Source organism: Salmo salar, chromosome 20 (assembly GCF_965601325.2).
Source record: "Salmo salar chromosome 20, fSalSal1, whole genome shotgun sequence".
NCBI lineage: Eukaryota > Metazoa > Chordata > Actinopteri > Salmoniformes > Salmonidae > Salmo > Salmo salar.
In genome coordinates this window covers 93,879,984-93,904,983 of record NC_138310.1, presented here as the reverse complement: position 1 = coordinate 93,904,983, position 25,000 = coordinate 93,879,984, and the positions used below count along the sequence as shown (strand labels likewise).

Here is a 25,000-nt window from a genome sequence, read left to right as displayed (position 1 = left end):
GAAGCGTACCAATAAGAGCAGAGAATTACAACTGACAATGTATGGCTATGTTCTCAATCTAACTTCCTGTCCTGGTGTCTAACTTCCTGTCCTGGTGTCTGTCTGTCCATGTTCAGTCCCTATGTTCTCAATCTAACTTCCTGTCCTGGTGTCTAACTTCCTGTCCTGGTATCTGTCTGTCCATGTTCAGTCCCGATGTTCACAATCTAACTTCCTGTCCTGGTGTCTAACTTCCTGTCCTGGTGTCTATCTGTCCATGTTCAGTCCCTATGTTCTCAATCTAACTTCCTGTCCTGGTATCTGTCTGTCCATGTTCAATCCCTATGTTCTCAATCTAACTTCCTGTCCTGGTGTCTAACTTCCTGTCCTGGTATCTGTCTGTCCATGTTCAGTCCCTATGTTCTCAATCTAACTTCCTGTCCTGGTGTCTAACTTCCTGTCCTGGTGTCTATCTGTCCATGTTCAGTCCCTATGTTCTCAATCTAACTTCCTGTCCTGGTGTCTATCTGTCCATGTTCAGTTGTGGACACAAGAGGGAGACCTAATGTCCTTTTGACCTGAAGTTGTGTGTGAACTGTTCTGTTGTTCAGGTAAAGAGCTACACTGACATGCTGTATTTCCACATTCAAATTATTATCCAGCAAAAATGAGGTTAAAACTTTATTTAAAGTACATATTAATAATGCATTATAACATCCTTCATAATACCTTATAATCCACTTCAAATGTGTCACTGCACAGAACCAGAGGACCAGAGGAGACAGAGAGGCTGTGTGCATGCCAGAGATTGTTCCAATAGTACCCTATCCCCTATGGGTCCTGGTCAAAAAGTAGTGCACTATAAAGGGAATAGGGTGAGTCAGATTGGATCCAGGCTGCAGCCCCGGAGGCAAAACAAGTACCACTTACACCATCTCTCTCTCTCCCTCTCTCTCATATTGCTGCTGCGATGCCACAATGTGGTTTTTCACCTAATAGATATTGCGATTTGCTTACGAATTCTTTGTGGGTCTGTGTAATCTGAGGGAAACATGTCTCTCTAAATATGTGTCTTCTCTTGAGAGCCAGGTCTGCCTATGGCGGCATCTCTCAATAGCAAGGCCATGGTCACTGAGTCTGTACATAGTCAAAAGGTTTTCTTACTTTTGCATCAGTCACAGTGGTCAGGTAGCTGGCTGGCTAGCTGCGTCATAGAAAATACACTGGTACAGTGGTAGCTGGCTGGCTAGCTGCGTCATAGAAAATACACTGGTACAGTGGTAGCTGGCTGGCTAGCTGCGTCATAGAAAATACACTGGTACAGTGGTAGCTGGCTGGCTAGCTGCGTCATAGAAAATACACTGGTACAGTGGTAGCTGGCTGGCTAGCTGCGTCATAGAAAATACACTGGTACAGTGGTAGCTGGCTGGCTAGCTGCGTCAAAGAAAATACACTGGTACAGTGGTAGCTGGTCTGGCTAGCTGCGTCAAAGAAAATACACTGGTACAGTGGTAGCTGGCTGGCTAGCTGCGTCATAGAAAATACACTGGTACAGTGGTAGCTGGCTGGCTAGCTGTCGTCAAAGTAAATACACTGGTACAGTGGTAGCTGGCTGGCTAGCTGCGTCACAGAAAATACACTGGTACAGTGGTAGCTGGCTGGCTAGCTGCGTCATAGAAAATACACTGGTACAGTGGTAGCTGGCTGGCTAGCTGCGTCATAGAAAATACACTGGTACAGTGGTAGCTGGCTGGCTAGCTGCGTCATAGAAAATACACTGGTACAGTGGTAGCTGGCTGGCTAGCTGCGTCATAGAAAATACACTGGTACAGTGGTAGCTGGCTGGCTAGCTGCGTCATAGAAAATACACTGGTACAGTGGTAGCTGGCTGGCTAGCTGCATCATAGAAAATACACTGGTACAGTGGTAGCTGGTTGGCTAGCTGCGTCATAGAAAATACACTGGTACAGTGGTAGCTGGCTGGCTAGCTGCATCATAGAAAATACACTGGTACAGTGGTAGCTGGTTGGCTAGCTGCGTCATAGAAAATACACTAAGTTCTGTACAATTTAACGTAAATCAGAATATAAGTTAAATTCTGCATGTAAACGTTCTAACGAAATGACATTAACAAGCTTTAGTATTCATGAACCACACTGAGAGACAGACACTGACTGGTTATAAAAATGTCTCTAGACCACACTTAACCACTGTCTCCTATCCGATGGAAGTCAAGTCTCTGTCTACTTCCCAAATGGCTCCCTATTCCCTATGTAGTACACTACTTTAGACCAGAACCCATAGGGTCAAATGTGAGGCAGGGCTCTGATCAACATCAGTGGACTACTCTCAAAGATCGGCTATGAAAAAGCCAACTGACACTTACTCTTGTGTTACTGACTTGTTGCACCCTCGACAACTACTATGATTATTATTATTTGACCATGCTGGTCATTTATGAACATTTTAACATCTTGACCATGTTCTGTTATAATCTCCACCCTGCACAGCCAGAAGAGGACTGGCCACCCCTCATAGCCTGGTTCCTCTCTAGGTTTCTTCCTAGGTTTTGGCCTTTCTAGGGAGTTTTTCCTAGGGAGTTTTTCCTAGCCACCGTGCTTCTTTCACATGCATTGCTTGCTGTTTGGGGGGTTTTAGGCTGGGTTTCTGTACAGCACTTTGAGATATCAGCTGATGTACGAAGGGCTATATAAATACATTTGATTTGATTTTTGATTTGATTTGACTATATAGGGAACCATTTGGAAGGAAGTCTACAGGAAGTCAACAGGAAGTCAACAGGAAGTCAACTGCATCTCTATAAAATCTACCTGGTGTAACGCTCGTGGTTGGAAAGAGAAGTGGTCCAAGGCGCAGCGTTTGTAAGTGTTCATGATTCTTTATTTTCACAACACACTCAAACAAAATAACAAAAGGCAGAGAAAAAACCCGAAAGCGCACAGTTCTGTCAGACAACATGAATAATAAACAGATAATAACCTCCCACAAACACGCACACAGGTGGAAAACAGGCTGCCTAAGTATGATTCCCAATCGGAGACAACGATAGACAGCTGCCTCTGATTGGGAACCACACTCGGCAGCAAAAACAAAGAAACAGAAAACATAGACTTCCCAACCCGAGTCACACCCTGATCTAACATAGAGAATAATAAGGGTCTCTACGGACAGGGCGTGACACCTAGATTACTGACTGATACTGTATCTATAAAATCTACCTACATTACTTAACTAAAAATAACACAACATTGCATGCTAGCACTGTATTTAACCTACTGTAATGTCATTAATGATTTATGGGAAGCTACCCTAAATTAGGCTAAATAATGTCTGTTTCCATGAACTATATGAACCAGGGAGGGGAGAGAGGGGGGAGAGAGAGAGAGAGAGGGAGAGAGAGAGCGAGAGAGAGAGGGAGAGAGAGAGAGAGAGAGAGAGAGAGGTGAGGTGGGAGAGAGCGAAAGAAAGAAAGAGAGAAAGACAGAAAGACAGAGGGGAAAGAAAGGGGGGAGAGAGAAGGAGGAGGGGGTAGTGGGGAGAGAGAGAGAGGCAGATATCTGTAAACTCTTGCAAATATAGTCTCATCTCTCCCATTTTGACATGATATTGTTACACTCCTTGGGAACAGTTTCATAGCCTCTAGTCTGCATGTCCAACTCCCCAGGGGCTAATGAGATAAAAACAACCAGGAAAATCTCCCATCTCAGCTTGGCTGGTTGGCTGGTTGGCTGGTTGGCTGTGGCCCTTGCAGTGTGCCCCTTACCACAGATGCCTCATGCAGCACAGGAAACGGGTAGAACCAGCGCACGAACACACGCAAGCACAGTACCAGATCAATGTGGAGCTATATACAGGGAGTACCAGATCAATGTGGAGCTATATACAGGAAGTACCAGTACCAGATCAATGTAGAGCTATATACAGGGAGAACCAGATCCATGTGGAGCTATATACAGGGAGTACCAGATCAATGTGGAGCTATATACAGGGAGTACCAGATCAATGTGGAGCTATATACAGGAAGTACCAGTACCAGATCAATGTGGAGCTATATACAGGAAGTACCAGATCAATGTGGAGCTATATACAGGGAGAACCAGATCAATGTGGAGCTATATACAGGGAGTACCAGATCAATGTGGAGCTATATACAGGAAGTACCAGATCAATGTGGAGCTATATACAGGGAGTACCAGATCAATGTGGAGCTATATACAGGAAGTACCAGTACCAGATCAATGTGTAGCTATATACAGGAAGTACCAGATCAATGTGGAGCTATATACAGGGAGTACCAGATCAATGTGGAGCTATATACAGGAAGTACCAGTACCAGATCAATGTGTAGCTATATACAGGGAGAACCAGATCAATGTGGAGCTATATACAGGAAGTACCAGTACCAGATCAATGTGGAGCTATATACAGGGAGTACCAGATCAATGTGGAGCTATATACAGGAAGTACCAGATCAATGTGGAGCTATATACAGGGAGTACCAGATCAATGTGGAGCTATATACAGGGAGTACCAGATCAATGTGGAGCTATATACAGGAAGTACCAGATCAATGTGGAGCTATATACAGGAAGTACCAGATCAATGTGGAGCTGTATACAGGGAGTACCAGATCAATGTGGAGCTATATACAGGGAGTACCAGATCAATGTGGAGCTATATACAGGGAGTACCAGATCAATGTGGAGCTATATACAGGAAGTACCAGATCAATGTGGAGCTATATACAGGGAGTACCAGATCAATGTGGAGCTATATACAGGAAGTACCAGATCAATGTGGAGCTATATACAGGGAGTACCAGATCAATGTGGAGCTATATACAGGAAGTACCAGATCAATGTGGAGCTATATACAGGGAGAACCAGATCAATGTGGAGCTATATACAGGAAGTACCAGATCAATGTGCAGCTATATACAGGAAGTACCAGTACCAGATCAATGTGGAGCTATATACAGGGAGTACCAGATCAATGTGGAGCTATATACAGGGAGTACCAGATCAATGTGGAGCTATATACAGGAAGTACCAGATCCATGTGGAGCTATATACAGGGAGTACCAGATCAATGTGGAGCTATATACAGGGAGTACCAGATCAATGTGGATCTATATACAGGGAGTACCAGATCAATGTGGAGCAATATACAGGAAGTACCAGATCAATGTGGAGCTATATACAGGAAGTACCAGATCAATGTGGAGCTATATACAGGAAGTACCAGATCAATGTGGAGCTATATACAGGAAGTATCCAGATCAATGTGGAGCTATATACAGGGAGTACCAGATCAATGTGGAGCTATATACAGGGAGTACCAGATCAATGTGGAGCTATATACAGGAAGTACCAGATCAATGTGGAGCTATATACAGGAAGTACCAGTACCAGATCAATGTGGAGCTATATACAGGAAGTACCAGTACCAGATCAATGTGGAGCTATATACAGGAAGTACCAGTACCAGATCAATGTGGAGCTATATACAGGAAGTACCAGTACCAGATCAATGTGGAGCTATATACAGGAAGTACCAGTACCAGATCAATGTGGAGCTATATACAGGGAGTACCAGATCAATGTGGAGCTATATACAGGGAGTACCAGATCAATGTGGATCTATATACAGGGAGTACCAGATCAATGTGGAGCTATATACAGGAAGTACCAGTACCAGATCAATGTGGAGCTATATACAGGAAGTACCAGATCAATGTGGAGCTATATACAGGAAGTACCAGATCAATGTGGAGCTATATACAGGGAGTACCAGATCAATGTGGATCTATATACAGGGAGTAATGATGTGTGTGTGTGTGTGAGTGAGTGAGTGAGTGAGTGAGTGAGTGAGTGAGTGAGTGAGTGAGTGAGTGAGTGAGTGAGTGAGTGAGTGAGTGAGTGAGTGAGTGAGTGAGTGAGTGAGTGAGTGAGTGAGTGAGTGAGTGAGTGAGTGAGTGAGTGAGTGAGTGGAGGTCAAATCAAAGTAAAGTAAATTGGTCGCGTACACAGATTTACAGATGTAGTGAAATGCTTGTGTTTCTACAGTAGCTCCAACAGTACAGTAATACCTAGCAATACAAAACAATGTCTAATGCTTGTGTTTCTAGCTCCAACAGTACAGTAATACCTAATGCTTGTGTTTCTAGCTCCAACAGTACAGTAATACCTAATGCTTGTGTTTCTAGCTCCAACAGTAATACCTAATGCTTGTGTTTCTAGCTCCAACAGTACAGTAATATCTAATGCTTGTGTTTCTAGCTCCAACAGTAATACCTAATGCTTGTGTTTCTAGCTCCAACAGTACAGTAATATCTAATGCTTGTGTTTCTAGCTCCAACAGTACAGTAATACCTAATGCTTGTGTTTCTAGCTCCAACAGTGCAGTAATACCTAATGCTTGTGTTTCTAGCTCCAACAGTAATACCTAATGCTTGTGTTTCTAGCTCCAACAGTACAGTAATACCTAATGCTTGTGTTTCTAGCTCCAACAGTACAGTAATACCTAATGCTTGTGTTTCTAGCTCCAACAGTAATACCTAATGCTTGTGTTTCTAGCTCCAACAGTACAGTAATATCTAATGCTTGTGTTTCTAGCTCCAACAGTAATACCTAATGCTTGTGTTTCTAGCTCCAACAGTACAGTAATATCTAATGCTTGTGTTTCTAGCTCCAACAGTACAGTAATACCTAATGCTTGTGTTTCTAGCTCCAACAGTGCAGTAATACCTAATGCTTGTGTTTCTAGCTCCAACAGTAATACCTAATGCTTGTGTTTCTAGCTCCAACAGTACAGTAATACCTAATGCTTGTGTTTCTAGCTCCAACAGTACAGTAATATATAATGCTTGTGTTTCTAGCTCCAACAGTACAGTAATAGCTAATGCTTGTGTTTCTAGCTCCAACAGTACAGTAATACCTAATGCTTGTGTTTCTAGCTCCAACAGTACAGTAATACCTAATGCTTGTGTGTCTAGCTCCAACAGTACAGTAATATCTAATGCTTGTGTTTCTAGCTCCAACAGTACAGTAATATCTAATGCTTGTGTTTCTAGCACCAACTGTACAGTAATATCTATTGCTTGTGTTTCTAGCTCCAACAGTAATACCTAATGCTTGTGTTTCTAGCTCCAACAGTACAGTAATACCTAATGCTTGTGTTTCTAGCTCCAACAGTAATACCTAATGCTTGTGTTTCTAGCTCCAACAGTAATACCTAATGCTTGTGTTTCTAGCTCCAACAGTAATACCTAATGCTTGTGTTTCTAGCTCCAACAGTACAGTAATACCTAATGCTTGTGTTTCTAGCTCCAACAGTACAGTAATACCTAATGCTTGTGTTTCTAGCTCCAACAGTACAGTAATACCTAATGCTTGTGTTTCTAGCTCCAACAGTACAGTAATACCTAATGCTTGTGTTTCTAGCTCCAACAGTACAGTAATACCTAATGCTTGTGTTTCTAGCTCCAACAGTAATACCTAATGCTTGTGTTTCTAGCTCCAACAGTACAGTAATATCTAATGCTGGTGTTTCTAGCTCCAACAGTACAGTAATACCTAATGCTTGTGTTTCTAGCTCCAACAGTACAGTAATACCTAATGCTTGTGTTTCTAGCTCCAACAGTAATACCTAATGCTTGTGTTTATAGCTCCAACAGTAATACCTAATGCTGGTGTTTCTAGCTCCAACAGTAATACCTAATACTTGTGTTTCTAGCTCCAACAGTACAGTAATACCTAATGCTTGTGTTTCTAGCTCCAACAGTACAGTAATACCTAATGCTTGTGTTTCTAGCTCCAACAGTACAGTAATACCTAATGCTTGTGTTTCTACAGTAGCTCCAACAGTAATACCTAATGCTTGTGTTTCTAGCTCCAACAGTACAGTAATACCTAAGGCTTGTGTTTCTAGCTCCAACAGTAATACCTAATGCTTGTGTTTCTAGCTCCAACAGTACAGTAATACCTAATGCTTGTGTTTCTAGCTCCAACAGTACAGTAATACCTAATGCTTGTGTTTCTAGCTCCAACAGTAATACCTAATGCTTGTGTTTCTAGCTCCAACAGTAATACCTAATGCTTGTGTTTCTAGCTCCAACAGTAATACCTAATGCTTGTGTTTCTAGCTCCAACAGTACAGTAATACCTAATGCTTGTGTTTCTAGCTCCAACAGTACAGTAATACCTAATGCTTGTGTTTCTAGCTCCAACAGTACAGTAATACCTAATGCTTGTGTTTCTAGCTCCAACAGTAATACCTAATGCTTGTGTTTCTACAGTAGCTCCAACAGTACAGTAATACCTAATGCTTGTGTTTCTAGCTCCAACAGTACAGTAATACCTAATGCTTGTGTTTCTAGCTCCAACAGTACAGTAATACCTAATGCTTGTGTTTCTACAGTAGCTCCAACAGTAATACCTAATGCTTGTGTTTCTAGCTCCAACAGTAATACCTACTGCTTGTGTTTCTAGCTCCAACAGTACAGTAATACCTAATGCTTGTGTTTCTAGCTCCAACAGTAATACCTAATGCTTGTGTTTCTAGCTCCAACAGTAATACCTAATGCTTGTGTTTCTAGCTCCAACAGTAATACCTAATGCTTGTGTGTCTAGCTCCAACAGTACAGTAATACCTAATGCTTGTGTTTCTAGCTCCAACAGTACAGTAATACCTAATGCTTGTGTTTCTAGCTCCAACAGTACAGTAATACCTAATGCTTGTGTTTCTACAGTAGCTCCAACAGTAATACCTAATGCTTATGTTTCTAGCTCCAACAGTACAGTAATACCTAAGGCTTGTGTTTCTAGCTCCAACAGTAATACCTAATGCTTGTGTTTCTAGCTCCAACAGTACAGTAATACCTAATGCTTGTGTTTCTAGCTCCAACAGTAATACCTAATGCTTGTGTTTCTAGCTCCAACAGTAATACCTAATGCTTGTGTTTCTAGCTCCAACAGTAATACCTAATGCTTGTGTTTCTACAGTAGCTCCAACAGTACAGTAATACCTAATGCTTGTGTTTCTAGCTCCAACAGTACAGTAATACCTAATGCTTGTGTTTCTAGCTCCAACAGTACAGTAATACCTAATGCTTGTGTTTCTACAGTAGCTCCAACAGTAATACCTAATGCTTGTGTTTCTAGCTCCAACAGTAATACCTACTGCTTGTGTTTCTAGCTCCAACAGTACAGTAATACCTAATGCTTGTGTTTCTAGCTCCAACAGTACAGTAATACCTAATGCTTGTGTTTCTAGCTCCAACAGTAATACCTAATGCTTGTGTTTCTAGCTCCAACAGTACAGTAATACCTAATGCTTGTGTTTCTAGCTCCAACAGTACAGTAATACCTAATGCTTGTGTTTCTAGCTCCAACAGTACAGTAATACCTAATGCTTGTGTTTCTAGCTCCAACAGTAATACCTAATGCTTGTGTTTCTAGCTCCAACAGTACAGTAATACCTAATGCTTGTGTTTCTAGCTCCAACAGTACAGTAATACCTAATGCTTGTGTTTCTAGCTCCAACAGTACAGTAATATCTAATGCTTGTGTTTCTAGCTCCAACAGTAATACCTAATGCTTGTGTTTCTACAGCAGCTCCAACAGTACAGTAATACCTAATGCTTGTGTTTCTACAGCAGCTCCAACAGTACAGTAATACCTAATGCTTGTGTTTCTAGCTCCAACAGTACAGTAATACCTAATGCTTGTGTTTCTAGCTCCAACAGTACAGTAATATCTAATGCTTGTGTTTCTAGCTCCAACAGTAATACCTAATGCTTGTGTTTCTACAGCAGCTCCAACAGTACAGTAATACCTAGCAATACAAAACAATGCACACAAAATCCAGAAAGTAATTAAGAAATATCAGAACAAAGCAATGCCAGAGTCCGGGATTATATTTTTGTAAATTGTCTCAGAGAGATTTTGACACAGATTCACACACCTCCACTCTAGTCAAAAGTAATTCATGTTGGTTCATGTTATCCTGACCCCTTTACCTTCCTAGTTGGTTCATGTTATCCTGACCCCTAATTGGTTCATGTTATCCTGACCCCTAATTGGTTCATGTTATCCTGACCCCTAATTGGTTCATGTTATCCTGACCCTTTACCTTCCTAGCACTGACTGTCCTTACACGCATCCGCTAAAGTAAGATTAATTTAGCTACTTTTTAACTGTCAACAACATTAGAGATAGGAATGTAGACTGTAGTTAGGGGTGTAGACTGTAGTTAGGGGTGTAGACTGTAGTTAGGGCTGTAGACTGTAGTTAGGAATGTCGTTACGAATGTAAACTGTCGTTAGGAATGTGGACTGTAGTTAGGGGCAGATATTAATTAGGGGTGTAGTTAGGGGGGCAGACTGTAGTTATGCGTGTAGACTGTAGTTAGGGATGTAGACTGTAGTTAGGGCTGTATTTAGGTATGTAGACTAGTTAGTACTATAGACTGTAGCTGGGCATATAGACTGTAGTTAGGAATTTAGTTAGGAATGTAGACTGTAGTTAGGAATGTCGTTACGAATGTAGACTGTCGTTAGGAATGTGGACTGTAGTTAGGAATGTGGACCGTAGTTAGGAATGTGGACCGTAGTTAGGGGAAGACATTAATTAGGGGTGTAGTTAGGGGGGCAGACTGTAGTTAGGTATGTAGACTGTAGTTAGGGCTGTAGACTGTAGCTAGGGATGTAGACTGTAGCTAGGGCTGTAGACTGTAGCTAGGGCTGTAGACTGTAGTTAGGGATGTAGACTGTAGTTAGGGATGTAGTTATGTATGTAGACTAATTAGGACTGTAGACTGTAGTTAGGACTGTAGACTGTAGTCAGGAATGTAGACTGTAGTCAGGAATGGAGTTAGGAATGTAGACCGCTGTTTGGGATGTAGTTAGGTGTGTAGACTGTCATTAGTTATGTAGACTGTAGTCAGGAATATAGACTGTAGTCAGAAACGTCGACTGTAGTCAGAAACGTCGACTGTAGTCAGAAACGTCGACTGTAGTCAGGTATGTAGATAGGAATGTAGACTGTAGTTAGGGCTGTAGCTAGAAATGTAGACTGTCGTTTGGGGTGCAGACTGTAGTAAGGGGTTTAGTTAGGATGTAGACTGTAGTTAGGGGTGTAGACCGTAGTTAGGATTGTTTTTAGGGATACAGAGTGTAGTTAGGGCTGCAGACTGTAGTTAGGTATGTAGACTTTAGTTAGGTATGTAGACTGTAGTTAGGTATGTAGACTGTAGTTAGGATTGTTTTTAGGGATACAGACTGTAGTTAGGGCTGTAGACTGTAGTTAGGACTGCAGACTGTAGTTAGGGGTGGAGACTGTAGTTAGGGGTGGAGACTGTAGTTAGGGGTGGAGACTGTAGTTAGGAGTGCAGACTGTAGTTAGGGGTGCAGACTGTAGTTAGGGGTGCAGACTGTTATGGGGTGCAGACTGTAGTTAGGTATGTAGACTGTAGTTAGGGGTGTAGACTGTAGTTAGGTATGTAGACTGTAGTTAGGATTGTTTTTAGGGATATAGACTGTAGTTAGGGATGTAGACTGTAGTTAGGGCTGTAGACTGTAGTTAGGGCTGTAGACTGTAGTTAGGGCTGTAGACTGTAGTTAGGATTGTTTTTAGGGATACAGACTGTAGTTAGGGCTGTAGACTGTAGTTAGGGCTGTAGACTGTAGTTAGGGCTGTAGACTGTAGTTAGGGGTGTAGACTGTAGTTAGGTATGAGACTGTAGTTAGGATTGTTTTTAGGGATACAGACTGTAGTTAGGTATGAGACTGTAGTTAGGGCTGTAGACTGTAGTTAGGGCTGTAGACTGTAGTTAGGGGTGTAGACTGTAGTTAGGGGTGTAGACTGTAGTTAGGGGTGTAGACTGTAGTTAGGGCTGTAGACTGTAGTTAGGGGTGTAGACTGTAGTTAGGGGTGTAGACTGTAGTTAGGGGTGTAGACTGTAGTTAGGATTGTTTTTAGGGATACAGACTGTAGTTAGGTATGTAGACTGTAGTTAGGGCTGTAGACTGTAGTTAGGGCTGTAGACTGTAGTTAGGGCTGTAGACTGTAGTTAGGGGTGTAGACTGTAGTTAGGTATGACACTGTAGTTAGGATTGTTTTTAGGGATACAGACTGTAGTTAGGGCTGTAGACTGTAGTTAGGGCTGTAGACTGTAGTTAGGGCTGTAGACTGTAGTTAGGGGTGTAGACTGTAGTTAGGGGTGTAGACTGTAGTTCGGGGTGTAGACTGTAGTTAGGGCTGTAGACTGTAGTTAGGGCTGTAGACTGTAGTTAGGATTGTTTTTAGGGATACAGACTGTAGTTAGGGCTGTAGACTGTAGTTAGGGCTGTAGACTGTAGTTTGGGCTGTAGACTGTAGTTTGGGCTGTAGACTGTAGTTTGGGCTGTAGACTGTAGTTAGGATTGTTTTTAGGGATACAGGCTGCAGGTCGGAAGGTAATGTAGCTTAGCAGTTAGAGACGAGCCAGCAACCGGAAGGTTGCCAGTTTGAATCCCTTGTGATGGGAAAAGAAATCAGGCAGGAAGTGAGCTGGCAAATAGAGGGTTGCTTGTATCAAATCCTAGACGCCATTGGCTGACGTTGTGCCCATGAGCCACCCCCCTCACTACAACTGCTGTACAGGCGCACAAGTGTGGCAGCACCCGCATATGTATGTGTGTCTTTGGCAGAGGTTAAGATGAAGTGGAAATATAATTTCGGTTGGACATTTTGTACAAATAAAGTGATGTTAATGCGAAATTCCCTCAAGAGACATATTCATCAATCACTTACTGCTATTCGTGTCGAGATCTTCTGGTCTCCAGCTGAGGAGCTCTGGCATTTCTGGTCCCCATTAACTCTGCTGTAGTCTGGAGGTTGTTGGTTCGAAGCCCGGTTCCCCTTTGTTTTCCTATTCCCGGGTCCCTGATGCACAATGTTCAGCAGGTGAAGAGTACTCTCGTGTTCCCGGTCAGAGTTCTCGGCCTGGCCTCGCTGGTACCGGTTCTCACAGGTGGAGTGATGCCTTCGACACAGTTCTATCCGCGCGCGTAACCGTTCCACTATGGCGCTGTGAAGCTGCGGGACGGCAGAGCCCCGGGAGGTCGCGAGCGGTCCCGTAACCCCACCGCCTGGCATAGAGCCCACCATACCAAGACCTAACATTGGTACGAACCCTCCTGCTGCGGGCTGTGCGGGAGTTGCTTCTCCCATGCCTTCTGGCACCCCGCAAGAAGTTCGATCAAAAAAAGGTTCCCAGTGTTTTTACAGAGACCACAATAAAAAAACATCGAATATTAAAAAAAAACAGCTCTCTAATGATTAGGAATGATAATCATACAATATATATATATTAATTATTTTGTTGGTCTTACTTTAGCATATTTGCCACTGTTACATGGAATGGGATATGAACAAGTCCCCACGAGGTCCAAGTGCTCCTTTACTGATTTGATAAACGACTATTCGGTTCCCGACTACACCACATGCAACGTGAACACCCAACCCTAATTCAGTCTCCTGTAATTCGACAGAAAATCAAAAAAGGACGAAAACTTAAATATATCACGAACAATGGCATTTTAGTAGCCAATTTGACTAGAAGCGTATGGCAAATTGCTTTTACAATGAGTAACCTACATATGATCATAAAATAACCTACCGCACTTTGCGTTGAATATCAACGGTATATTCAACGTGGACCAGTCACCACCGAAACAAAACGTTATATTGGGGAAAATGCACGAAACGTCCAGCGACTCACGACATGAATTTTCTTTTTTACATTAGCAATTTTTTTTCTTCTTTTCTCCCCCCCCCCCCCTTCTCCTCGTCCTGATCAAAAGCAGCTGGTTAGCCTACATCTTGGTCAATTCTGAAAATAACGAAACTGTAAAGATACGGGTAAAGGTACGCCGAGGTGCGAACACACAAACACTGATTGTGATTCTAGCTTGGGCTGTGTCAAGTATTCCATTGACAATCATTTGTCCGTCCGAGCTGTAGCCTACACGGAGGCACGGGAAATGCGGGGGTACTACACTCTCATTGTATGAGCATTCCTTCCTCTGGTCATGAAATACGCATATGGATGATGGTGCCCAAACGCACACTCTAGTGTAGGGCAATATGAACTACACACTGAGATGGCCACGCTGCTGTGGTGATGGGACAGAAACACTGAGAGACGGCCACGCTGCTGTGGTGATGGGACAGAAACACTGAGAGACGGCCACGCTGCTGTGGTGATGGGACAGAAACACTGAGAGACGGCCACGCTGTTGTGGTGATGGGACAGAAACACTGAGAGATGGCCACGGTGCTGTGGTGATGGGACAGAAACACTGAGAGACGGCCACGCTGTTGTGGTGATGGGACAGAAACACTGAGAGACGGCCACGCTGTTGTGGTGATGGGACAGAAAATTAACATAGGAATATTGGACAGTGACTGTCAGATGTTTATGATTGTAATGTGTGGAGTAGTGTGCCCTTCCTCTCCTTTAAACTTTTAAGCATGATAAGGCATACCAGAAGTGAACCTAGCTCCTGTAAATGTGAGACAGTCAAAGGACACTGTAGGTCTAAGCTAAGTACTTCATTCTGATAAAGTAAAAACGTAAATAAAACAATCCAGTGACAACTACAGCAGAAACAGTAAGTAGGATAGTAAAGCACGACTTACCCAATACCAGGTGGTGTAATGTAACACATGACTTACCCAATACCAGGTGGTGTAATGTAACACATGACTTACCCAATACCAGGTGGTGTAATGTAACACATGACTTACCCAATACCAGGTGGTGTAATGTAACACATGACTTACCCAATACCAGGTGGTGTAATGTAACACATGACTTACCCAATACCAGGTGGTGTAATGTAACACATGACTTACCCAATACCAGGTGGTGTAATGTAACACATGACTTACCCAATACCAGGTGGTGTAATGTAACACATGACTTACCCAATACCAGGTGGTGTAATGTAACACATGACTTACCCAATACCAGGTGGTGTAATGTAACACATGACTTACCCAATACCAGGTGGTGTAATGTAACACATGACTTACCCAATACCAGGTGGTGTAATGTAACACATGACTTACCCAATAATAGATTTACCCAATACCAGGTGGTGTAATGTAACACATGACTTACCCAATAATAGATTTACCCAATACCAGGTGGTGTAATGTAACACATGACTTACCCAATACCAGGTGGTGTAATGTAACACATGACTTACCCAATAATAGACTTACCCAATACCAGGTGGTGTAATGTAACACATGACTTACCCAATACCAGGTGGTGTAATGTAACACATGACTTACCCAATAATAGACTTACCCAATACCAGGTGGTGTAATGTAACACATGACTTACCCAATACCAGTTGGTGTAATGTAACACATGACTTACCCAATACCAGGTGGTGTAATGTAACACATGACTTACCCAATAATAGATTTACCCAATACCAGGTGGTATAATGTAACACATGACTTACCCAATAGACTTACCCAATACCAGGTGGTGTAATGTAACACATGACTTACCCAATAATAGATTTACCCAATACCAGGTGGTGTAATGTAACACATGACTTACCCAATAATAGATTTACCCAATACCAGGTGGTGTAATGTAACACATGACTTACCCAATACCAGGTGGTGTAATGTAACACATGACTTAGCCAATACCAGGTGGTGTAATGTAACACATGACTTAACCAATACCAGGTGGTGTAATGTAACACATGACTTAGCCAATACCAGGTGGTGTAATGTAACACATGACTTACCCAATACCAGGTGGTGTAATGTAACACATGACTTACCCAATACCAGGTGGTGTAATGTTTAGCCTAGTTGGAGCGATCTAGGATGCTGCTCATCTCATGGCACTGATGATGAGGATGTCGTTGACTCACCCAACCAGGTATTTGTCAAGTGAGGTGCCACAACTTACAAACACTATGGATTGAATCGATCTGGATGATGATGATGATGATGGTATAATGTGTTATGGTTTGGTGAGCTCATCCATGCAACAAAATACTTTACTACTGTTAACTACTAGTTTGTCCAAAATAGCATCCTATACCCTAGTTTCCTATTTCCTTGACCAGAATCCAATAGGGTGAAATCCCCTCTGTCATGTCATGCTGCTGTAGTGACAGCCAGCTCTCTAGCTCCCTCCGCTGGTGCAGGCTTGACATGGCCTCAGCATGGCTTTATGCAACCTGCTTTGCGCTCACAAAATGGCAGTGGGAATAGGCCGTGCTGTCCGACCCTATTGAAGTTGACATTTAAAATGTTTAGGGACGTCCTAAGGATCCCGGATAGCACTAACCCCCTCAGTAGTGTTCTCACCATAGACTGGAGAAATGAACAAGTACAGTATTTTAAAAAATGTAATAAAATGTATGCACTCTACTGTAAGTCGCTCTGGATAAGAGCGTCTGCTAAATGACTAAAATGTAAATGTAAATGTACAGTATCTGTCAACTACAGCAGAGGACAGTGACTGGCAACTTATCCTGTGTGTAGCAGTGGTCCTCATTGGACTAACTGAGTGACTCAGGTCAGAGAGGCAGTCATAGGCCCTTACATACTCGTCGCCAAACCCCACTGGCTCCAGGTCATCTATAAGTCTTTGATAGGTAAAGCCCCGCCTTATCTCAGCTCACTGGTCACCATAGCATCACCCACCCGCAGCACGAACTCCAGCAGGTATATCTCACTGATCATCCCCGAAGCCAATTCCTCCTTTGGTCGCCTTTCCTTCCAGTTCTCTGCTGCCAATGACTGGAATGAATTTCAAAAATCACTTAAGCTGGAGTCTTATATCTCCCTCTCTAACTTTAAGCATCAGCTGTCAGAGCAGCTTACCGATCACTGTACCTGTACACAGCCCATCTGTAAATAGCCGACCCAACTACCTCATCCCCATATTGTTATGTATCTTCTTGCTCTTTTGCACCCCAGTATCTCTACTTGCACATCATCATCTGCACATCTATCACTCCAGTGTTTAATTGCTAAATTGTTATTAATTTGCCTCTATGGCCTATTTATTGCCTTACCTCCCTAATCTTCTACATTTGCACACACTGTATACAGATTTTATCTATTGTGTTATTACAGACACCGGTTAGTCAGGCTGATTGAGGTAGTATGTACATGTAGATATGGTTAAAGTGACTATGCATATATGATGAACAGAGAGTAGCAGTAGCGTAAAAGAGGGGTTGGCGGGTGGTGGGACACAATGCAGATAGCCCGGTTAGCCTTAGTCTTGGTTACGTTGAGGGATAGGTTGTTATTCTGGCACCACCCGTCCAGGTCTCTGACTTCCTCCCTATAGGCTGTCTCGTCGTTGTCGGTGATCAGGCCTACCACTGTTGTCATCTGCAAACTTAATGATGGTGCTGGAGTCGTGCCTGGCCGTGCAGTCGTGGGTGAACAGGGAGTACAGGAGGGGACTGAGCACGCACCCCTGGGGAGCTCCAGTGTTGAGGATCAGCTACCTACCCTTACCACCTGGGGGCGGCCCATCAGGAAGTTCAGGATCCAGTTGCAGAGGGAGGTGTTTAGTCCCAGGATCCTTAGCTTAGTGATGAGCTTTGAGGGTACTGTGGTGTTGAACGCTGAGCTGTAGTCAATGAACAGCATTCTCACATAAGTGTTCCTTTTGTCCAGGTGGGAAAGGGCAGTGTGGAGTGCAATAGAGATTGCATCATCTGTGGATCTGTTTGAGCGGTATGCAAATTGGAGTGGGTCTAGGGTTTCTGGGATAATGGTGTTGATGTGAGCCATGACCAGCCTTTCAAAGCACTTCATGGCTACAGACGTGAGTGCTACGGGTCGGTAGGCATTTAGACTGATTACCTTGGTGTTCTTGGGCACAGGGACTATGGTGGTCTGCTTGAAACATGTTGGTATTACAGACTCAGACAGAGACATGTTGAGAATGTCAGTGAAGACACCTGCCAGTTGGTCAGCACATGCCCGGAGTACACGTCCTGGTAATCCGTCTGGCCCTGCGGCCTTGTGAATGTTGACCTGTTTAAAGGTCTTACTCACGTCGGCTACGGAGAGCGTGATCACACAGTCGCCTGGAACAGCTGATGCTCTCATGCATGCCTCAGTGTTGCTTGCCTCGAACGGAGCATAGAAGTGATTTAGCTCGTCTGGTAGGCTCGTGTCACTGGGCAGCTCGCGGCTGTGTTTCCCTTTTGTAGTCTGTAATAGTTTTCAAGCCCTGTCACATCCGACGAGCGTCGGAGCCGGTGTAGTACGATTCAATCTTAGTCCTGTATTGACGCTTTGCCTGTTTGATGGTTCGTCGGAGGGCATAGCAGGGATTTCTTATAAGCTTCCGGGTTAGAGTCCCGCAACTTGAAAGCGGCAGCTCTACCCTTTAGCTCAGTGCGAATGTTGCCTGTAATCCATATCACAACACAGGCTGACGTTTATTGCAATGAGTCTTGTCCTGGAGGCAGAACTGAGTGATTTCCGCTAGATAGGCCAGCTGCAATGTCAAAATTGTCTATATTGTAAAAATGTATGAAAACAAAAATGAGCTTTTCGGTCTTAATTTAAGGTTAGAGTTAGGCTTTAGGGTTAAGGTTTAAAAATCAGATTTTATGACTTTGTGTCTGTGCCAGCTATTGACCACTCTGCAGAGCTGCCTCCAGAACAAGATTCATGACGAAAAACGCTATCCTGTTATAACAACATACAACAAATGTTAAACTACTTCCACTACCATACAAACACTTCAGTTTTTTTAATTTATTTTTACACTTGACGATTTATTGATGTCCACAGTTTGAGTCTAATATAATACAGGAATAACAGTGTTATTTTGTGTATCCCCAATGTACCACATTTTTACCATCACATTGGCATTGTTTGGCATATTGCTTCACAAAATAATCAAGACAATGTATTTGCATAAATTAATGTTAGTTGAGCCATTTTTCTGTTTGTTTTTGACACTTTTTTTTTTTTTTTTCAACTGAAAAACACTTCATAAATTAATACATTAATTCACAAGCAATCCAACAACTGGATAAAATGCTTTTTTTTTTACAGGAGTAGCAATAAGAACAGCCAACATGTCCTCTATGTTAATACAGTATGTCGACTCAGTAGGGGCCCGCGTACCAAATTACATCCTATTCTCTACAGTGCACCACTTTCTGACCAGGGTCAACAGGGCTCGAGTCAAAAATACTGCACTATATAGGGAATAAGGGTGCAATTTGGGACACAACCAGTAAAGAAAAAAGAAGATATACCCTTATAGAGAAGCTTTCTCTATTCCACTCAGTCAGGTCTGTATTATATAACTCTACAACGACACACAAATCTACCACCACGACACAACATACACAGCTCATTCACTTACATGTTACTCTCTCTCTCAACACAATCAATTACATTATTCATTTCACTTCAGACACAGAGAGGGTCCATCTGAGATAGCATCCTTCTGTGACCTGGTCAACAGTAGTGGTGTACATGGGGATGATAGGGTGCTATTTCAGATGCAGACAGACAAACAAAGAGGAAACACACACTTTTCAGTCACTATCAGTTCTTTGTGAATCACAGTTCACATAGCGAGGCCTTTTTTTTTCTTTATCAGTGCAAGTCAACTACAGGTCTCTCTCTGTGTAGATCTCTCTGTGTAGATCTCTCTGTGTAGAAGTATGAATCATTAGTCAACTACAGGTCTCTCTGTGTAGAAGTATGAATCATTAGTCAACTACAGGTCTCCCTGTGTAGAAGTATGAATCATTAGTCAGCTACAGGTCTCTCTCTGTGTAGATCTCTCTGTGTAGATCTCTCTGTGTAGAAGTATGAATCATTAGTCAGCTACAGGTCTCCCTCTGTGTAGATCTCTCTGTGTAGAAGTATGAATCATTAGTCAATTACAGGTCTCTCTCTGTGTAGATCTCTCTGTGTAGAAGTATGAATCATTAGTCAACTACAGGTCTCTGTGTAGAAGTATGAATCATTAGTCAACTACAGGTCTCTGTGTAGAAGTATGAATCATTAGTCAACTACAGGTCTCTGTGTAGAAGTATGAATCATTAGTCAACTACAGGTCTCTGTGTAGAAGTATGAATCACAAAATTAAACCGTAAAAAATTGGAGAGAAAGAATAACACACTTTATTCCGCAAAGATCTGAGCCCAAATTGTTTTGAGCCCCAACATATTTGCATATTACCTCCCCCCCCCCCCCCCCCTTGTCAGTAAAAAATAATGATAATAACAACAACAATAACAATATTAATAACATGAACAGGTAACCATTAGCAACCATCAATAACACCATCGTCGATCTAATCAAAAGCAACTTTTGGCCGTCAGTTCTTCAGCGCGTACCAAATGGCATCCTATTCACTATAGTGTACTACATTAGACCAGGGCCCATAGTGTACTACATTAGACCAGGGCCCTTAGTGTACTACATTAGACCAGGGCCCATAGTGTACTACATTAGACCAGGGCCTATAGTGTACTACTTTAGACCAGGACTCATAGTGTACTACATTAGAGCCCATAGTGTACTACATTAGACCAGGGCCTATAGTGTTCTACATTAGACCAGGGCCCATAGTGTACTACATTAGACCAGGGCCCATAGTGTACTACATTAGACCAGGGCCCATAGTGTACTACATTAGACCAGGGCCCATAGTGTACTACATTAGACCAGGGCCCTTAGTGTACTACATTAGACCAGGGCCCATAGTGTACTACATTAGAGCCCATAGTGTACTACATTAGACCAGGGCCTATAGTGTTCTACATTAGACCAGGGCCCATAGTGTACTACATTAGACCAGGGCCCATAGTGTACTACTTTAGACCAGGGCCCATAGTGTACTACATTAAACCAGGGCCCATAGTGTACTACATTAGACCAGGGCCCATAGTGTACTACATTAGACCAGGGCCCATAGTGTACTACATTAGACCAGGGCCCATAGTGTACTACATTAGACCAGGGCCTATAGTGTACTACATTAGACCAGGGCCTATAGTGTACTACATTAGACCAGGGCCCATAGTGTACTACATTAGACCAGGGCCTATAGTTTACTACATTAGACCAGGGCCTATAGTGTACTACATTAGACCAGGGCCTATAGTGTACTACATTAGACCAGGGCCCATAGTGTACTACATTAGACCAGGGCCTATAGTGTACTACATTAGACCAGGGCCCATAGTGTACTACATTAGACCAGGGCCTATAGTGTACTACATTAGACCAGGGCCTATAGTGTACTACATTAGACCAGGGCCCATAGTGTACTACATTAGACCAGGGCCCATAGTGTACTACATTAGACCAGGGCCCATAGTGTACTACTTTAGACCAGGGCCCATAGTGTACTACATTAGACCAGGGCCCATAGTGTACTACATTAGACCAGGGCCTATAGTGTACTACATTAGACCAGGGCCCATAGTGTACTACATTAGACCAGGGCCTATAGTGTACTACATTAGACCAGGACCCATAGTGTACTACATTAGACCAGGGCCCATAGTGTACTACATTAGACCAGGGCCTATAGTGTACTACATTAGACCAGGGCCCATAGTGTACTACATTAGACCAGGGCCCTTAGTGTACTACATTAGACCAGGGCCCATAGTGTACTACATTAGACCAGGGCCTATAGTGTACTACATTAGACCAGGGCCCATAGTGTACTACTTTAGACCAGGGCCTATAGTGTACTACATTAGACCAGGTCCTAAAGGGCAATATATGAAATAGGTTGCCATTTGGGACCGAAAACCTTAAATAGTGATTCACCTTTTAGTGGTTCCAGCCCACAAAAGAAGTACTGGACGTTCATTAAATGTACACAAAATGAAATATTATTGCCAATCATATGTTGCCCCCACATTAAAGTGGTTATGAATTAATGTACAATGAATTAATGCATTACTAAACCTGTTAATATAATTATGTTGTAAAAAATAAGTGTATTCCTAGAGTAAAGCGACATTTCTTTCATGAAAGAATTCATGAAATTATAATTGATCATGTCAAGATCTGAGGATAATTGTAACAAATGTCACTGTTTCTCTTCTGTAGTTTTCTAATAAAGGCTATGTCCCAAATCGTATTCGCTATATAGTGTACTACTTTTGACCAGGGCCCATAGTGTACTACATTAGACCAGGGCCCATAGTGTACTACATTAGACCAGGGCCCATAGTGTACTACATTAGACCAGTTTTGTGTTTTGTGTTTTTAAGTTAGGTTACGGACGCCATTTGGGATTTGGGTTTTCACTTTGTTTCTTAATAAATGCTTTAACTCTGGGGCGGCAGCGTAGCCTAGTGGTTTAGAGCGTTGGGCTAAGTAACTGAAAGGTTGCAAATTCTAAGGTAAAAATTCTGTCGTTCTGCCCCCCCCCCCCCCCCCCCCCCCGAACAAGGCGGTTTAACCCACTGTTCCCCGGGAGGCCGTCATTGAAAATAAGAATTTGTTCTTAACTGACTTGCCTCGTTAAATAAAAGGTAAAATAAAAAAAGGACGAAAACTGCAGTTAAATGTGCAGAAAATGTCAAAATGAAATCCGTTTAGAGGAAACGGACACATTGACCTCAGTTTTATATTGACCTCTATGTCCAACGTTATCACTACATGTTCCTCCTCTTCAGTCTGTCAGTGCATATGTAGGGGGTGTGGGTTTGTGAATGTGTGTATGTCTATTTGTGTGTGTGTGTGTGTGTGTGTGTCTATTTGTGTGTGTGTGTGTGTGTGTGTGTGTGTGTGTGTGGTGTCTGTGTGTGTGAATGTGTGTATGTCTATTTGTTTGTGTGTGTGTGTGTGTGTGTGTGTGTGTCTATTTGTGTGTGTGTGTGTGTGTGTGTGTGTGTGTGAATGTGTGTATGTCTATTTGTTTGTGTGTGTGTGTGTGTTTGTGAATGTGTGTATGTCTATTTGTGTGTGTTTGTAAATGTGTGTGTATGTCTAGTTGTGTGTGTGTGTGTGTGTTTGTGAATGTGTGTGTATGTCTAGTTGTGTGTGTGTGTGTGTGTGTGTGTGTGTGTGTGTGTGTGTGTTTGTGAATGTGTGTGTATGTCTAGTTGTGTGTGTGTGTGTGTGTGTGTGTTATAATGTTGTAGTGGTGTAGAAACCAGGAGCTTTTCCTTACATTGGACGTTACCCCTCCTGGCAGCGTTTCTGTCTTTGATGTCTCTACTTCTCTCGAGTCCATCAGAGACAGAGAGAGGAACTGAGGGGCTTCACCCAAGGAAAACTGTTCTAGTGTAGAGCATCAACGAACAAAAAACCCAGATATTTCACACCATCTCTGTGTCTCAAATGGCAGCCTTCAACCCATAGTGCACTACTTTTGACCAGGGCCCATAGGCGAATAAAGGTTCATTTGGGACACACATTTTTTTTAAATTATATACAAATATAAACAAAATGAAATGAGATGGTGTCTCTTTATTTTTTTTATTTTTTTTTCGGTCTTCGTTATTACTTTCTGACATGTCTGAGTTTTCATCTATTAGTTTAAGAGCAGTCGCTGCAAACAGAGTCACCACCGTTGACAAGAAGAACCGGTATTTATGGACGGATACATTACTTAAACAACCACGATCAACCCGACAGCCGTTTTGAAAATTCTCATTAAGGCTCCTGAAGAGAATATTTATTGTAAGGCTGTTATTTGGTCTCCCTACACCAGACGACAGGTCCTGCATGGCTAAGCTGAAATTACTGCCTGCAGTGCAGTGAAAATAACCTCCGCGCCTTGTTTCACTTCCGCAAGGCTCAGCTAAAACGGTTGATTGAAGTCAGTAAAGAATGGGAGCCTGACGAGGCCCTCCTTCCCCCCCTCTGTCCTAATCAAGCAAAATGAGACTGCATCTGTAATAGAATATGCATTCCTGATACAATTACCACCGACTGGTTGGGCGGTCAGACAACGATAGCAGTTTGACTGGCAGCAAATAGTTTTAAGTAGCTATGTACATTAGCTAACCTGCTAAACAGGAAGAGAAAACACACTCAATGTTGTGTTGCAGTTGAAATGTCTTCTCCCCCCCCATAGCTTGACGGAGTCAGAAGAAAACCTAGAAGAAAGGTCACTGTAGAGGTAAGTATTTGGAAGGCAAGTCCCTATCAGTTCAGTCCAGCTTTAATAACAGTCTCTTTAGGGAGAAAAGCTTTGGCAGGTTCAGGTTGGGTCTCTGTCCGCCTGCATCAAAAGCGTTGGCTGCAGTGCAAAGCACTGATGATCACCACAGAACACAGCTAGGCGTTTTCAGCCAAGTCCTCATTTCAGTCCTCAACCCATTTCAGTCCTCATTTCAGCCCTCATTTCAGTTCACAACCCATTTCAGTCCTCATTTCAGTCCACAACCCATTTCAGTCCTCATTTCAGCCCTAATTTCAGTCCTCATTTCAGTCCTCAACCCATTTTAATCCTCATTTCAGTCCTCAACTAATTTTAGTCCTCATTTCAGTCCACAGCTCATTTTAGTCCTCATTTCAGTCCTTATTCCGGTGCTCAACTCATTTTAGTCCTCATTTCAGTCCTCAAGTAATTTTAGTCATCACCTGTCCAACAGAGGTAATCTGTGTCTCCGCCATCCATAAATGTTCCTTCACTCCTCAAACTGACTTCTGTCAGTAACATCGTGACATCCTACAGGAGATGCTTGTCTTGACATGAGGTAAGGTCAGAGCGCTGTGTCTTTCCCATGGTTACTGTCAGGACTTTACGGTCTTAGGGGCGGGGTCGGTGGACTGTCGGACGTCCGTCCACTCCTGCATGGTGTTCTGGAGGGCCTGCGTCTTCTCCTTGTCCACCTGGACATAATCCACCTTCTCATCAGATGTCACCGAGGACGTAGAGGGCTGGGGGAAGAGAAGAGGAGAGAAGATTGGAGAGAGGACAGGAGGAGAGGAGAGGAGAGGAGAGGAGA

The 25,000-nt window shown here is 42.9% G+C and overlaps 2 protein-coding genes across 3 annotated transcripts in view; both read right to left on the bottom strand.

Moving 5' to 3' along the window:
• The window catches only part of maml2 (mastermind like transcriptional coactivator 2), a 145,623-nt gene extending 131,562 nt beyond the window's left edge, over nt 1-14,061 (bottom strand). The window contains exon 1 of the mRNA XM_045704162.2: nt 12,792-14,061. Within this exon, the coding sequence (XP_045560118.1) occupies nt 12,792-13,211 (420 nt within the window). The 5' untranslated portion in view covers nt 13,212-14,061. The remainder of the gene's footprint in view (nt 1-12,791) is intronic.
• Nucleotides 14,062-23,508: 9,447 nt separating this feature from the next.
• gab2 (GRB2-associated binding protein 2) overlaps nt 23,509-25,000 on the bottom strand; it is a 176,670-nt gene continuing 175,178 nt past the window's right edge. For both annotated transcript variants that reach the window (XM_045704158.2, XM_045704160.2), the window contains exon 12: nt 23,509-24,932. In XM_045704158.2, the coding sequence (XP_045560114.1) occupies nt 24,786-24,932 (147 nt within the window). In that variant the 3' untranslated portion in view covers nt 23,509-24,785. The remainder of the gene's footprint in view (nt 24,933-25,000) is intronic.